The sequence below is a fragment of the Halichoeres trimaculatus genome, unplaced genomic scaffold (assembly GCF_033239565.1).
Source record: "Halichoeres trimaculatus isolate MK-OKI-2021-1 unplaced genomic scaffold, fHalTri1.1 fHalTri1_scaffold_4, whole genome shotgun sequence".
Lineage (NCBI taxonomy): Eukaryota > Metazoa > Chordata > Actinopteri > Labriformes > Labridae > Halichoeres > Halichoeres trimaculatus.
This window is the reverse complement of record NW_027437182.1, coordinates 12,855,027-12,870,827: the sequence shown is the minus strand read 5'-3', so window position 1 is coordinate 12,870,827 and position 15,801 is coordinate 12,855,027. Positions and strand designations below refer to the sequence as shown.

Below are 15,801 nucleotides of genomic sequence, written 5' to 3'. Positions count from 1 at the left end.
GCAAATAATGTCTCTTTCTCCCTCTCTAAAACGTGTCCCATCCTTTGTAAATATGCAAAATGGTTGAGTCTGGCTGTCACACAAATTGATATAACAACAATTAAAAGAGATAAGTGGCCAACAATGAAGGAAAAAAAAAAACATGCATTCCCTTGAAGGGAAAGAGAGGGTGAAAAGGGTCTATGGAAACTTAAAAAAAAAAAAATATATATATATATATATATATATATATATATATATATATATATATATATATATATATATATATATATATATATTATTGGATTAATAAAGATTGTGAGCACAACTTGCAAAGTTAAAGACTGGTTAAACCTCAGGTTAAAGGTCAGTCAGTGATCTGGCTTTAATAGCTCTGGCTTTGTATGAGTGGCCTTCCCCCAAAGCAGTGAAGAGAGGGCGAGATAAACCTGGAGAGATAAACCTAAATAAGTAAGCTCTGGACTGGAAGGGTAGCCTCACAGCCAGCAGGCTCTGGGTTTGAATCCCACTCATGTGGACAATCTGGCTTCCTGCCTGGGAGAAATAGCATGGCTTTTGTGTATTGTTACAATAAACTGGAGAAAGTAGCTAAACCTGTACAAATAAGCTTTCTAAAGCACTTCTGCAGGGGAAAAAGCATAAAGCTTTCCTGAGTGTTCTAGTAAGCACTGCAAAACACACGTAAAACACAGCACTGAGACTGTAACATTTTTTGTCTTATTATTAATCAAACTTGACTATCCAACAAGTCACGTTTTTATGATATTGGCAAAATATTCTTGGTTACCCCAAACAATACAATCTACAAATGTAAACAAGAACAGTATTGTGGTCATGTATATAATAATATAGAGCAGAAGTCAAATGATTACTAAAATTCCCGAATCACAACTTTTCATACAATGAAGGTATGGGTTTGTAGGCAATCTGAAGCAGGGCGCATGCGTTAAGTTGTCCTGACATTCCAAAGGCGTGTTGCTGAATCTCTGAACTCCCTGGTGATTCATCTTATCAAATATATGCGATCTTTGCTGGACTTCTGAGTGATACATCTTATCGAATATATACGATCTTCGCTGCAACTCTTCTGACAGCTACCTAGCTAAAGAGAAACTCTACAACGCTTTTAACAAGTAAGTTGACAGCTCTTTTATTGGCACATATGTTCATATCAGTGCCCTTTTTACATGCAGTGAAAAGAGAAATGTTGTTTTCCTTCTTCGTTCCCGTCATTTTGCTCCGGACGGAGCCGGGCGGGGTGATAGTGGTCCAACTGTTTTGGACTTCGAGCTGGAAAGCGTTAGCCACACTTAGCATTAGCTCGCTGTTCTAGCCTGGTGCACATAGGTACTTCCTGTTAAGCTGGCGTTCACCTGTCCTGGTGTCTCACTCCTTGCGCACAGGTTGGCTTGAGACTGAACTATGTTATTACTATAGTAGCGAGGAGACGAGAGCGGAGATTGTGTTAATTAGTTGGGTTGTCGCTAGCTCGTTGTGCCTAGTGGGTCTTGTGTGTGTGTGCTGTGTTGCCGTAGCTAGCTGTTATGAAAGGGGTCTATCCGCTTTACAAGTCAGCTCTGTGTGTACCCCCTTCCATTCAGACAGGCGTTTCTGACAGATAACTCAATTAAAATTCAAGCACTGCATGTGTATTTAAAAAGCTGCTGTACTATCTAGCCTGCTGCTGATTCTGTGGGACTGTGATGTGCTTTATCCAGGCCTGTAGTCATCAATGAGAACAGCATCTATAGTTTACTGTAAGCCGTTACTGAATTTTCAGGGACAGTGACAACTGTCCTTTTTTCTCCTTTTTTTTTCAGCAATGAATCAGACCAACATCTGCATTATTGATGTCATATGGTGACAGTTTTTGTGATTGAGTCATTTTCCCAGTATCTGCCACCTAGTTAAGTTTAATTCAACAGGAGGGCTCACCATGTAGCTTTACTGAAATATATCTACATAAATGACATAACAAAGGCTGCTGTGGTGTCAAAGCTTTTTCCCCTCTGTCTTTGGATCACCTCCAGAATGTGTCTGGGTGACATCATCACTACAGTCTGTGTGTGTGTGTTTTTTTTTTTAAACACTTGTGAAACGCCTCTGATTCACAATCATAGCTGAAGCAGAGCCAGATGATATCAAGTAAATAATAATATGCGTATTTTAACCGAACCCTGAAACCAAAAATGATGTTTCATGTGACTGATATTTCAGACCTCTATTCATAATTCTGGGTTGACTTAAGTTTGAAACTGTCATGCAGCTGTGTTTGAGTTTAAGAATTTTAAGGTCCTGTCCTGCTGAGACATTGAATCTTCTGTCGGTTTGCTGGGATATCAAGATGTTCCCAGCAGATGCATTGAGTTCTAGGTGAAATGGAGCCTTATAGATCAGACTTGGTTGTCCAGTTTATTTTACAAATGCTGGATTGAGAACTGGACAATTTAGAAAAAAAAGATGCAACACTTAATAATGATGAAAATAACTGATATGACCCCTGTCACACTTTTCGAAAGACTCAAAGACACTTGACATAATGTGCAAGATAGGTAATGAATAGAGTTAAAGTAATGTATTGTTTCCTCTTTTTCAGTAAAGGTAGGTTTTAAATTGTTTTTCAAATAATGTAAGGGGGTCAGCACTGGGGAGCTTTGGGGGGAGAGAGTTCCAAAGAGTTGGGGCAGAGACGGAAAAGCTCTTTCCCCCAAAGTGCGGTATTTGGTCTTGGTGACGGGAGGTTGGCATCTGATGATTGAAGGTGGCGAGATAAAGAGTTGTGTTTTTCAAGGTTGGTCAGGAATATGGTGACAGCTTTGTAGCAGGATGAGGAACTTGAGGTGGATTCGTTGCCCAATGCGAAGCCAGTGAAAGTACCAAAGTCTAAGTGTGAAGGGAGCGGAGTGAAAGTGGGTAAGAAACCAGGTTGGATAGGTCTGAGTTGTGTGATGTTACGAGGAACATTTTGGATGTGATGGGTGATTTTGTTGTTTGAGTGTTTGATGTCAGTGAGGCAGGAGCTAAATACTTCACTTCACCCTTCATATCATCTTCTTACAGGGTTATACAGTCCACTTCAGATGCTCTTTTGCACTCAAATCCTGACAAATATTGTCTGCTGCCTGTCATTTCCCACCCTCTATCTGCTGCCATTGTAAGAGATAATCACTAGAACAAACTTGACCTGTCAGTGGTCATGCTGTTGAGGCTATTAAGTGTGCATTGGAGTTGTTGTTTGAGGAACTTTTCATGCGAAACTGCTAAAAATACAAACAGCTTCTTGTAAAACAACATTATACTCAAATCCGCTTTCATTTGTCAGCCTGGACCACATTCTTCATCATAAGCTACCACTTTTTGAGGCTTTACAAACTGGTGTTTGGAAATAGTGCTAACAATGAGTTGCCAGGGAGCACCTGTACCTGAGAGAAGACTGTGGCTCTTTTAACAAACAGGAATCAAAAAGTGCCCATCTGAATGTAGGCCAAACTTTTCAACAGCGGCCTTTTATTGTGAGTGTTGTTTTCTTTGGAACGACTTTAGGAAAAGCAGCTGAAACAACATGTGCTCTGTGTTAATCACTTTTCTGTTGGATTTTCAGAAAACATCTTTACTTCTTGAGAACAGGTGTGAACCAGGTTGTGAGATTTGAACAGTGTTCTTCTTTTTACAGCAATCTCATATTTGAATCTGTCATAAGCAGATGTAAGACACGAGGTCAGGTATTTGGCTATGAAAATAACTTGGTTGAAGCGTCAGGCGTAACGGGAAGTGAGCAGCAGGTGTGAGGTGTCACTAAAAAAAGAGCCTCTAAGCATTAGAGCAGCTTTCGGTCTTGGATGCAAAGAAACTGACGTATTTCAGCCTGAATCAATCCCTTAACATTTTTAAACTGATTGAGTTAACCTGTAATATTTCATCACTGGGATGTTTTTGCACTTTTGCCCAGATCTGCTGTTAGGATCAGCCGAGCCCTTACAGTGGTATTGTCTTTTACACCCATTAAACAGGTCTGTTCAGTGTTTGCATGCTCATTCAACAGTGTGAGCAACTGGGCAATTTTGCACGTGTTTCTCAAACGGAGGTAAACTCGGATTACAAAGCAAACAGAGTCAGATGGAGACAGGAGTCAGGCAGGTAGACATCAGAGGAGAAATCAGGTAAGATTAGCTGCTGGTTGTCACGCAGTGTCATGCACTTTAATGTTTAAAACATCACGTTTTTTGCTTCGATCCCTGAGAAGTGGATTACATTTATGTTGACACTGTTGTATCTTTAACTAAACAGCAGGGCAAGCCGACCCACAGAAACACACACCCACATTGATGCAATGTGTCTGGTTAGCTGAGTGGCTGTGGGTGTTGTTCAGTATGTCTGCACCACTGGCCTCTCACAGTTTCCATGCTGGCACCAACCGAGGCCAGTCATGACACTGGGCTAGTTTGTCACAGTGAGAGTCAGAGACTGGGATAATCCAGCTAGGAAGGAAAGTGACAGAAGTTTAATTAATCAGGAATAACTCCGTTTAAGGCTGCCTGTGAATTTGTATTTAATATACCCAAAGTACGCTGACTGCTGTCCTACATTGCTTCCCTGAGCCAGTGAGCCTGTGTTTGTGTGGGAGGGAGATCATGAGATGTTCCCTTCTTGCACAGTAAATATTAAGTATTTAAAACTAATTGCTATCTCCGTTTTACTGGATTGTCTCGACCACATCAGAGCCACTTGAACTCCTCCTCGAGGAGATGTGATAAAATACATGCAAGCTCTGAATGTCCTAATGTCCCAGCATGCAGTGTTGTTATCTGTGCCCCTTTTGAGGTGACTTTTCCCCTCAGTGAATCAGTCTGCTTTCTGCTTTGTGTGTAATTCAATAAGTGTGATTTGAGCGCATGACCCTGCTGATCTCCCCTTGTGTGTGCGTGCAAATGCATTTAGGAATATAATTTGCAAGGGGTAAGGGTGTATGAATGCCTTTTGTATGCATGTAATCATGTCACTGTGTGTGGATGAATGGTCCCTTCATGCGTTGGCTCTCTACTTTGTTTTTATGTGTGTGTGCGTGTGTGCGTGTGTGTGTGTGTGTGTGTGTGTGTGTGTGTGTGTGTGTGTGTGTGTGTGTGTGTGTGTGTGTGTGTGTGTGGTTTTGGCTGTGTGTGTAAGAGTTCAGAATGTGTGTCTTCTTCTTTGCAGCATCATCTTAAACACTGCATAACTCAATCCCACAGTCTTTGGAAGCTGCCCGAGCCTTCACTTTATTTTCGCTCATCACTCGCTTCTCCTTAAGTCATTTTTCATTATCAGTGAGGGTCATCTCTTAAGAAAGGTAACAGGAATCTGTTTTGATTATACATGAGTTTAATTATCTACACTTCCTTGTTATACAGTTTCTACTAGCTTTACTTCAGGCCATGTTTTCTTGAGGTGTAATCCAGCTCATGATGAAATGACGAAGCCAGCAGGATGGAACATGTAGAGACCAGGGGCTGATACAAGTGTGAAGATGGACGTGACAGTGCTTGTTTGTTAATGCTGTGTTGTAAACATGCAGAGCATGACTCAGAGAACTGACAAAGTTGAAGGAAAAAGCACAAATCAACATTTGCCCAAAAAGTTCTCAAAACATCGAAATTTGACAGAAAATGTGTTTTCCACCTCATAGCTCAAACATGACAGTCTGCTTCACTGTCACACGCTCTTTTGAGCTTTAATGAGCTGGCAGTGATATGATTAAGTTGGAAGCAAGCGTATCTTTTTCAAAAAAATTAACCTTGGGACCGGGAAAGAGTCACACTGATCCGCAAGTGTATAACAACTCTAGCTTTTGTAGCCTTTCTTACATCATATTTCAACTTTTGTTATACCACACCTGAAGGAATTGTTTCTACCTGCATCAGGGATGATGTTGCTTGATACTCGGGATGCACCAATCCAGTTTTTCTGGTCCCAGTACCGATACTGATACCTGGGCTTTGGGTATCGACCGATACCGGTCCTGATCCAGGATCAATGTGAAGTTATAACCTGGATGCTCTACCGTGGGATAAGTTTGGTAATGTTTTGAGTAAAAGACAAAAATGAGTACATATGGAATTACTTAAGTTAATATTTATTTAAACTATATGTGTTTAAATGTTTAACAGTTAGAAAAAGAATTTAAAGAAATGACTTTTTGATTGTAAAATTTTATACCTTGTAAACTGAATCATAGTTTAGCCTGAGTGTCAAGTTTGGATCTATCCTTTCTCACCAATACCCAATCCAGTTTTGAGGGGCTGGATTGGCGCCGATACCCAATACCAGGATCGGATCGGTGCATCTCTACTAGATACCTGATTTTCAGATGAAATACAAAAGTGACTTGCATCTGAAAAGAGGATATTTGGATCACTGAGCATCAGACCTGTGTTATTCTTTCTTAGCTCAGGTGAGATGCTTTAAAAGTTGTGTTTAGTTTAGGGGTGATGTTTGGAAAACGACAGTTGGAGAACTTTTCTTGGGGGCGTCAGTTCACACTTTGTGAAGCTCTCTTGAGTTCTTGCCCCAGCTTTCCTTGACAACCCTCAAAGCTGCAGTCAACCTTTTTCTTTTGCACCTTTCCTGACCCAACTTTCCCCTTCCAGTCAAATTTCCATGAATAATAACAAAAGAAAATACAAAACACTGAACGTGAAGTTTTCATATAGAAATCAAACTTTTCACTTTTTCAAAAAACTAATAGAAATAACCTTTTCACCTAAAGCTTTTTACCTTATTCAAATTTTCAGAGACCCACCTGCATTTCTGAAAGTTTCACACATAAAGTTATCCATCTCTCATTTCTCAGTTTCTTTTTTTTTTCGGTACGGAGCCTGCCTGTAATGAAATGTGTCTAATACAATCCATTTCTTTGTGCACACAGGCTGTCTTCCTACAGAGCCGGGCTGACAGGAAGGGGAGAACTTTAACCCTGGTCTCCCCAGCCGACTCGGAGTTAAGCAGCCAACCATGGATGACAGCTCCTCGCTCGGAAAAGTCAGCAGCTCCACAGAGTCCGTCGCCACTGTCACCAGCGAGGAGTTTGTTTTGGTCCAGTCCAGTGCTGCCGGGTCACCTCAGGGCTCAGGGGGAAGACCAAAACTCAAGGTCAGTGGACTTTGAAACCTAACTTAAATAGTTTATTATGCAATATTTATCATAAAATAACCTAAAATGAGGCCACTTTGGGGTTACAGGTTAGATTTGCGGTTTTGTAAGGTTAAACACAGAAACTGTAAAAACAGAAAAAACAAAACAGTTTTTCCACTCATCTTCCCTCTGGATTTGATAATTCCCCATTATAGTCTGATGAGAATACATTTTCATTTAAACCAGTTTAAACTTCAGAAAGAGCTGTTTGTTGAGTCATTGTGGAATCAGCATAATCAGCATTTTATTTCCACTTTGACTCTGTTCAGGAAGCTTCACTCTTGTTTGTACCATCACATACCCTCAGCCTGTTTCTCTGCCGTCACATCTCTTTCTGTCTGGTGTTTTCTCTCTCTGTCTCCTCTGTCAGATGTCCTGTAATGGCAGTGAGCAGCTGGAGAAAGCTATGGAAGAGCTCTTGGATGATGATGACGATGAAGTGAAGGTGGAGAAGAGCAGCGTGGAAAAGATGGAGAAGCACAGGGACCCAGAGAGCCAAGTCCTGGAGCCCCGTCCTGCAGGTAAAAACTAGGGCTCTTTATTGTAGATAAATTTGAAGTAGTCTGTCAGCTTCACCCATCTATCTGCTTACAGTAGAAACATGTTTCACATAGTCATGCCAGAGTTCAGAACGTTATCACTGCTGAGTTAACTGAAAGGAAACAGTTAGTGTGGTGCAGGGCAAGACTCAGTCAGCAGTGGAAGTCCAACCGCTGCTCTCATTGTTCTACTTCCTGTTTGTAAAGTGTGAAAATACAAGGTCAAAGGTCATTTTAGAGAACCCCCCGATGCACACACAAAGAAGCACATACAAATTCTGTGTAGTTCTTTCAGACCTTCACATGTTTACCCATTCTCAGTTGTGCTTTTGCACTGTTTGTTTTTTCTCACCTAAAATGAACTGTTATGCTGTAGAGCTGTCAGAAGACCTGATGTGAAAAATGTTGATGTGTGAAATCGTAATCCCATGATGCTTTGAAGTCTTTCCAGAATCGTGGGATTTCTTGTTCTTGAAATTATTGTGTTTGTGTCTCGTTACTGATTCAAATTGGGCCCCTCTCTGGTTACAAGGAAGATTATGTCATGTTCACTTACAATATAGCTGTTATTTACATTTGTGTCTCTCTTCAAATCTAAAATAACTCCATATCGAAACTGCTTATCTACTTAACCGCAAAGTTTCAGCTCTATTCATGCTCCAGTATATGCAGGGCTTTGTCTGAATGGTCAAATGCTGATGCATAATGTGCGTAAACTATTTTTTTTTAATTGTCGTCTTGGCAGTATTTTGCTACATGTTAAAAGACACATTGATGTATTAAAATGATGATGAAATTGGGGTTTATCATGCAGCTATGGTCCAAATTTGACCTGTGGTAAAGTTAGGGACAGGTTTGAACTTTTACAGATGAAACAACATCACAACCTTCCTTGCTGCCCACAGAAGCACGCCCAGCACCACCCAGCCCCACAGCTCCAGAGGAGGACAGCGTCCAGTTCAACAAGTTATCCTACCTTGGCTGCACCTGGGTCAAAGCCCCTCGCAATGAGGCGGAGGCTCAGAGAGCCATGGCTACACTGCGAGCTGAAAGTGCCATCCCAATCCCCATAACACTGCATGTGCCCTGTGGACCAGATGGCTCTGTCAGGTGAGACACGTTAAGGCAGTGGCTGTTTTTGTGTTGATTCAGATGGCCTGTGATAAAGGCAGTCAAGAAAAGGAAGACAAGTTAGGTATCAGTTTCATTTTGGGATGTTTAAACCTTTGCAGATTGGCTAGAATAGCTCAGAGATATGAGTGAACTTTTATGAGTTAAAAAAGTTCATTACCATCATCTCTGTGGCCTGATAACAAGCAAAAGAAGAAGTAAAGTTACAGATGAGGTGGTTATAGCATGAGGAAACTGGTCGTGCCATTTTTTGATTGTGCAGTAAATGATGCTGTTTCTGCTGTACATGATAACTTTAAAGAGGATGTCTTTAGATCATTCTCTTAATTTAATGGAGGCTTTGTTGACAAGGTCAAAGTTTAACGCTGTAAATGAGATGGACTGTTGTGATACAAAGTTTGTTATACCCAGAACAATAAAGAATATCCGTATGCATTTTAACAGAAGCACAAATTCATACACAAATGTCAATGAATAGAAAGAGGAAAAACCTGCAACAGAATAAACTTATATGATTTGAATTTATTGTTTCTGTGGTTGGAAATCTTGACCAAAGCTTTGTCTGACATTTGACATGACTCTCCTCAGAATTGTGGACCAGGCCTCAGGCACAGAGATCGCCTCCTTCCCCATTTACAAAGTGTTGTTCTGCGCTCGAGGCCGGGAGGGTTCAGTGGAGAGTGACTGTTTCTCTTTCACCGAGAGTTACCGGAGCTCGGAGGACTTCCAGATACACGTCTTTTCCTGTCACATCAAAGAGGCTGTAAGTCATACCAAACAATTTCCATTTCACTTTACATACTTTAGTGTCACACGGTTTAAGGTCAGCCGTGTTTTATTTCATCTCATAATATGAAGCAACAAGTTGACTCTGAAGAAGATTTTGTCAAGATGTCCAAGGTATGTGAATAAGAGCTCAACAAAAAATGATTGATTGGATGATTGAAATGCTTTATTTAAAAATATATATATTTTGAATATTTGTTCACAGTATATTTATATCACAGTATTGCATGCCACAGGTACTATATGTTGAAGAGCCAGCAAATAATGACACTTATTCACCAGCTGGGGGCACTGTTGTTCTATTTTACTGTCTCTAGCTTCAGCCTGTGCTGAGTTCATCAATATCCCTTAAGTTAAATTTATGAATTTGACTTTTTTCTAGGCCTGTTTATCAACCCTCCCTACTCATTTACATTTGCAGCACATGATTTCATGATGTCAACTTTCCCCCTGTTTTTCTCTCAGTTCTCTCTCCCTTGCTACCCTCTGTTCTGCTTCATCCACTGGTCAATAAAGCTTGGTGTCTTTTTGTCTCTCCCCTTCAGGTCAGCCGGATTCTGTACAGCTTCTCAACAGCCTTCAAGCGTTCATCACGGCCGGCAGACATTAGGGACACAGCGCAGTCTGGTCCACCTGACAGCGATCTTTACACCTTCAGTGTCTCTCTGGAGATTAAGGAGGATGATGGGAAGGGCAACTTCAGGTGCTTTGTTCACACATACACACATATGCAGATTAACACATGCTAAATTTTGAAGCTTTTAATGTAGCATAATTATTTGTGCGTGTAAATACATCCACAAATATGTGAACTAATTCACAAATGTGCGAGTCAATCCACAAATGCATTAACTGATCCACAAATGTGTAAACAGATTTGCAAATGGGTATAATATATTTACAAATGTGTGCACAAATCCACAAATGTGTATGTAAATCCACACATGCATGCACAAATCCACAAATGTGTAAACTGAATTGCGAATACATTTATAATCTTAAATGGCAGAAAAAGCCAACGTTTTTTCTCTACTGTAACAGCTCCACCTGGCAGCCTGTGCTTGGGAGCCTGAGCTCAGGGCAAACTGTCCCTCCTCTTACCGACAGATTTTTTCTACGTTTTTGCAGATCACTGGTAAAAGGTTTAGACTTTTCAGCCATTAAGGACTATATATTATTTGCCAATCAGTCTACATATTTGTGGAATTGTGCACAGTTTTGTAAATATTTTACAAATTTGCAAGTCTGTTTATACATTTGTGGATCCGTTCATGCATTTGTAAATTTGTTTATGCATTTGTGGATACACACACTCAAATATTTTGCTACAATATAGCTCCATATAAAATGACACACCGGGATATGTTAGATATTATTCTTTTGGAGGAGGAAGACATCTCTTATTTTACCTCTGACTGGCCTTTGTTAGTTTTTCTGACATTATCTGCAGGCAACAAGAAATTGGCAACAGACAGAGAACTAAATTTCAAAATGTTAATTTTAAAATAACATCAGGAAACATTTCAGTTTGAGAACATGAAGTCAGAACTGCATTAGGTTTGAGTCTCTGGGCTGTGTATAAACCTCCCTGTGTTTTCTCTCTCTTCACAGTCCAGTGCCTAAGGACAGAGATAAGTTCTACTTCAAGCTGCGACAGGGAGTTCAGAAAAAGGTTGTGGTTTCAGTCCAGCAAATGTGCAACAAGGAGCTTGGCATCGAGAGGTGAGGACACACTTAATACACTTGTTAGATTTCTCAGATGGAATAATATCTTTTTGTTTTGATTTTTATGATTGATTTAACTTACACTTTGGACAGTTATCTACTGTTTTAGCCTTTTTGGTCCTGCACTGCAGCAGCTGGGTCACCTGAACATAGCTTAAGCTTAACAAAGTAGTGTTCAAAAAAACTTTGGATATACACACAGCTCCCAAATCTCTTACCTGGATTTCACTCTCATTGCTATAATTAATATGACCGTTTGAGAGACTATGTAAGACAACTTACTTTTAAAGCCATGACGCAAATTTGCATTTATGAAAGTACAGCAGAAAAAAATCAGACACCACACGGACAATGCATAATGAGAGTTAAACCACATTAAAAGAGAAAACTAACAAACTTTAAATCATTTTTAACTTCCTGCAGTCTCCTTCATTTCAAAGTTACAGCAGCACCAAAGAACTAGGTCATCTTTATCTCTTCATTCCTTCACCTCACCTCCTATCAGCGGGAGACAGAGACCTGTTCTCTGTTTTATTTTACCGCCAGTGGAAACCCTATTGTGTTCAGTAGGATGGATACAGTTTGATTTATTAGATTTCTAAACAGTGTAAGAAAAGTTTTGTTGAGATAAACAGAAACCTTTTACTTGAAGGTTTTATAAACAAACTGTTTTTTTTTTGCATTTAAATTTCATAAAAGCAATGCTGCCACTAGAAATGCAAACTTATGAAAGTAATCTATTCCTCGGAGACAAAACTATTTGATTTATGTGCGATGGACTGTGGGATTGAATCAAATATATTCTCCTTGAAATATTGTAATAAGTTACACAGTAGTTTGCCTGCATGATCTCTCTGTTTCTACCCAACCTTTTTTCTGTATGAGAGCAGACTAAAACTCTGCAGTGGAATTGATTTATGAGCTGACCTCCTCTGTCTCTCATCCAGGTGTTTTGGGATGCTACTGAGTCCAGGACAGAAGGTGTGCAACAGCGACATGCATCTTTTAGACATGGTGAGCAAAACCCACTTTGATTCCTTTTAAAAGTTGTGCTTCTTGTTAGCACATCAGCCTCGTCTGGTTGACAGACCCGACCAAGTGGTTCTCTTCTTTGTTTGTCTTCCTGCTCTTGTGCGTCACATTGATAATTCACAGAACCAGAATTTGGTTGTAATTGACTCAACTACAAATGTAATAATCCACAGGAGTCTATGGGGAAAAGCTCTGATGGGAAAGCCTATGTGATCACAGGAACGTGGAACCCCAACATGGCCGCCTTTCAGCCTCTGAATGAAGACACGCCTAAAGGTGAGGAGAGGCATCACACTCAACATGATTTACTGAGACATAACTGTTGAATACATTACAGAATAACAGAAAAACATGAACAACTGTACAGTTGCATGTCCAAAGCAAACCTGGCACCATAATTAAACAAAACTAACTTGGTTTGAAGCATAGTTTTTGAGTGTTTGTGCACCTGATTTGCAGCATTTTTCACTGTGCTGTGTGGAACCTATCAGTGCAGAATTGCTGACCGTTCACATGGAGGATTTCTCATTTTTCCCCCATTTATTTATGTCACAAGTATGATGTCTGACAGCACAGAACTCAAGGTTATGTTGGAAAAATGCAGTGCCAGCACTGGCGGGTGGATGTGATAATTGCCTCCATTTCTTCTCTTGCACAGCCATGTCCCATCTCTGGACTTATAAAGTCCCCACACGTTGGAGTCCAGACATGTTGTGTCAGGCAGCAAAGAGGACCAGTTTATAGACAAATATTTATGAGTGAGAAAGAACAGAACTGCTATGATGGGTTTGTCTTATTCAGTTTACCTAGTTGTTCTCTCTGGTAAAGTTCAGAGATGGTCTTCTGCAGACCTTGGTTGTAATAAGTTGTTATTTGAGTTACTGTTGTCTTTCTATCGTCTCGAACCAGTCTGTTTTTTCTCCCCTGATCTCTGGCATCAGCAAGACATTGAGTTGCTGTCATGTGATTTGCTTATTAGATATCTGTGTTAATGAGCAGCTGAACAGGTGTACCCAGTCAAGATGCCAGTTAGTGGATGTATTGCCTTAAGTAAAGAAAGCTTGTAAACATAATTGGACCTGAGGTTTTCTCAGGAGAGGGTTTGCTTTACCAAATCTATTACTGCTAAGACATTACAGCACTAGACAACTTGCTGAATTGGAGACTCTGAAAGGCAAGGCTGTCAAGCCAACAGGGGTCTGGCAGTCCAAACCTCTTATTACTCTAAAATAAGAAAGTGACAATTGCTCCACTAGAAAACTACACATAACTTTGAAAAGCAAATGCCACTAAAAGGTTGAACTTAAATCTGCAATTCTAATGTAATAGAGTCACCTTTTTTTAACCTTGCAGTTATAAGCATGTTGCTGTGATGTAAGAAGAAGACAATGTACTTCTTTAATCATTCAGGGTCTATTTTTTTTTATTGTTTTATTGACTCTAAATATTTCTTTCACACTTGTTCAGAGTTATTATTTCTCCACAAGTTACTCAATGTTATAATGCTTTTCAGGGTTAAACTGATTAATATTCTTTTGTGAAAAAAAAGTCTTTGTCTGTCGGTCCCTATTAAGTTTCTTCTCTCCTCCCAAGTGATCAGTTGATTCAAACCCTCTTTTTTTCTTATTTCAGTTGGGTGAGCTCATCTAGCAGGATGAACTTTCCCACCCAACAAAGAAATTTGCACTTAGTTGTAAAGTTGGAGTCCTCTGTGTTTTGCCCTTATCCACTAGGGGGTGTAGCGCCTCCACAGGATACATGATGAGCATTTTTCTGTGTTCTAGAGGAAGTCTGTCAGATAAACTGATTGTTTTACAGAGGATCTTTAAACTCAAAGTCAACTCTGCTGTTTTTTTAACTGATGTGTTTCAGTTTTTGGCTTGGTGATCGCTTCAACAGCTGATTACACTTAAAATGTTCTGCAGTGAAACAAAAGCTATCATTGTAATATTAACCAATGATAAAATAAGTGGTCCTCTGTCTCTGTTACCTGATGGATTCATATAAATCCTCATCCTCAAGATGGAATTTTTGCTCTCTCTTGTGTTTTTTGATCCAGATAAGCAAGTCTACATGACCGTCGCAGCAGACCTGGTAGTCACTGAAGTGGTGGAGCCAGTTCGCTTCCTGATGGAAACTCTGGTCAGGGTTTATCCATCAAACGAACGCTTCTGGTACTTCAGTCGCAAGACCTTCAGTGAGATGTTCTACCTCAAACTCAGACAGGTAAATAAACCATATTATAAACAGTGCTTTGACTGCTTGGTAAACAAATTGACTGTTTAATTTCTGATGTGTCTGCAGTTTCCAATTGTCAACTATTGGAGCAATTGCAGAAGTTTGTAATTCTGTGTTTTGTGTTACTTATGAGTTTCCTCACAACTTATCTGTTCCCCAAAAGAGCAAAGGAAGCACATTCATGCGTCTTGCATCAAAACAAGAACACCCACCCTGAGTAGTTTCCGCAAGTGCTCAGAAAAATACAGTAAAACTGTAATCTCCCTTTCCCCTTCTGAAAAGCACATCTCCTTTAGGAGGCCGTGGGGAGCTGCTGAGGCAGTGGAGTGTGGGGAAGCTTTGGATTGTAGGAAGCTAATAAGAGGCTCTGTCTCATTATTGGCAGTGTGGTAATTAACAGCGGCGGTCTGACTCGTACGCCTGATTGCCTCTCTAGTTATCTCCTCTGTACGGAGGGAGAGTGTTGGACTGGTGCTGTGGTTAAGAGCTAATTAAAAGATAATATTGTGTGGAGGTTTTTGTGGGAGATGGCAATCAGAGGTGATACACACACAAAATGAAATATGTAGTCCCATTGTGTTATTTTGCCTAAAACTGTTATTAGCCAGCAGCAGTCCCAGGGAGTCGTTATCTGTGCTTTGCCAACTTCTCAGAATGTTTGCTGTGTTCTCTTCTCTGGAAAATGGATGTGGTGCGCACTTTACTGGGAAACTAACCTGCTCGTGCTGCGGGCTAGCTGCTCTGTGTCAAGTTGGGTAGATTTTAAGATTGAGTCCTCGACAAGATTTGCCAGTCCAAAGGAAATTTGAGAGTCAGATGAAGTCAAAGTCACAGAACAGTGAAACGAGCAACACAACAGAGCTACAAACTGAGTAAATACATGAAAATGCACTTTTTGAAACAATGAGTATTCAGAGTAATGAGATGGTGGAAAAAGGCCACAAGTGGCTCTGGGAATTACTTTCGCTGTAGTATTGGCAGTTATGATGAGAGCAAATAGGAAAATATATGATGAAATACTGCTGAAACAAAAATGATATTTTATTTAATTATAGTAACGAAAGGAAAGGAGTGTTGCCTATTAAGTCATTGAGCACATGAAGTGGTAGTTGAAATGAAAATCAGAAATGTCCCTGATTTCTTTTTTAGCCAAAAGAAATATTTTGAATTCAAAGTAATGTAA

The 15,801-nt window shown here is 40.1% G+C and overlaps 1 protein-coding gene across 3 annotated transcripts in view; it reads left to right on the top strand.

Moving 5' to 3' along the window:
- The first annotated feature begins 949 nt into the window (after positions 1-949).
- The window catches only part of rabgap1l (RAB GTPase activating protein 1-like), a 108,660-nt gene continuing 93,808 nt past the window's right edge, over positions 950-15,801 (top strand). Inside the window, exons 1-10 of one of the 3 annotated variants that reach the window (XM_074668346.1) lie at positions 950-1,133; positions 6,902-7,125; positions 7,538-7,688; positions 8,612-8,816; positions 9,426-9,600; positions 10,169-10,326; positions 11,235-11,345; positions 12,296-12,362; positions 12,554-12,656; positions 14,440-14,606. In XM_074668346.1, coding sequence (XP_074524447.1) covers positions 6,988-7,125; positions 7,538-7,688; positions 8,612-8,816; positions 9,426-9,600; positions 10,169-10,326; positions 11,235-11,345; positions 12,296-12,362; positions 12,554-12,656; positions 14,440-14,606 — 1,275 coding nt within the window. In that variant the 5' untranslated portion in view covers positions 950-1,133; positions 6,902-6,987. Of the gene's footprint in view, positions 1,134-1,306; positions 1,404-6,901; positions 7,126-7,537; positions 7,689-8,611; positions 8,817-9,425; positions 9,601-10,168; positions 10,327-11,234; positions 11,346-12,295; positions 12,363-12,553; positions 12,657-14,439; positions 14,607-15,801 lie in introns of those variants that run through there. The other 2 variants (XM_074668344.1, XM_074668345.1) reach the window with 2 other exon arrangements.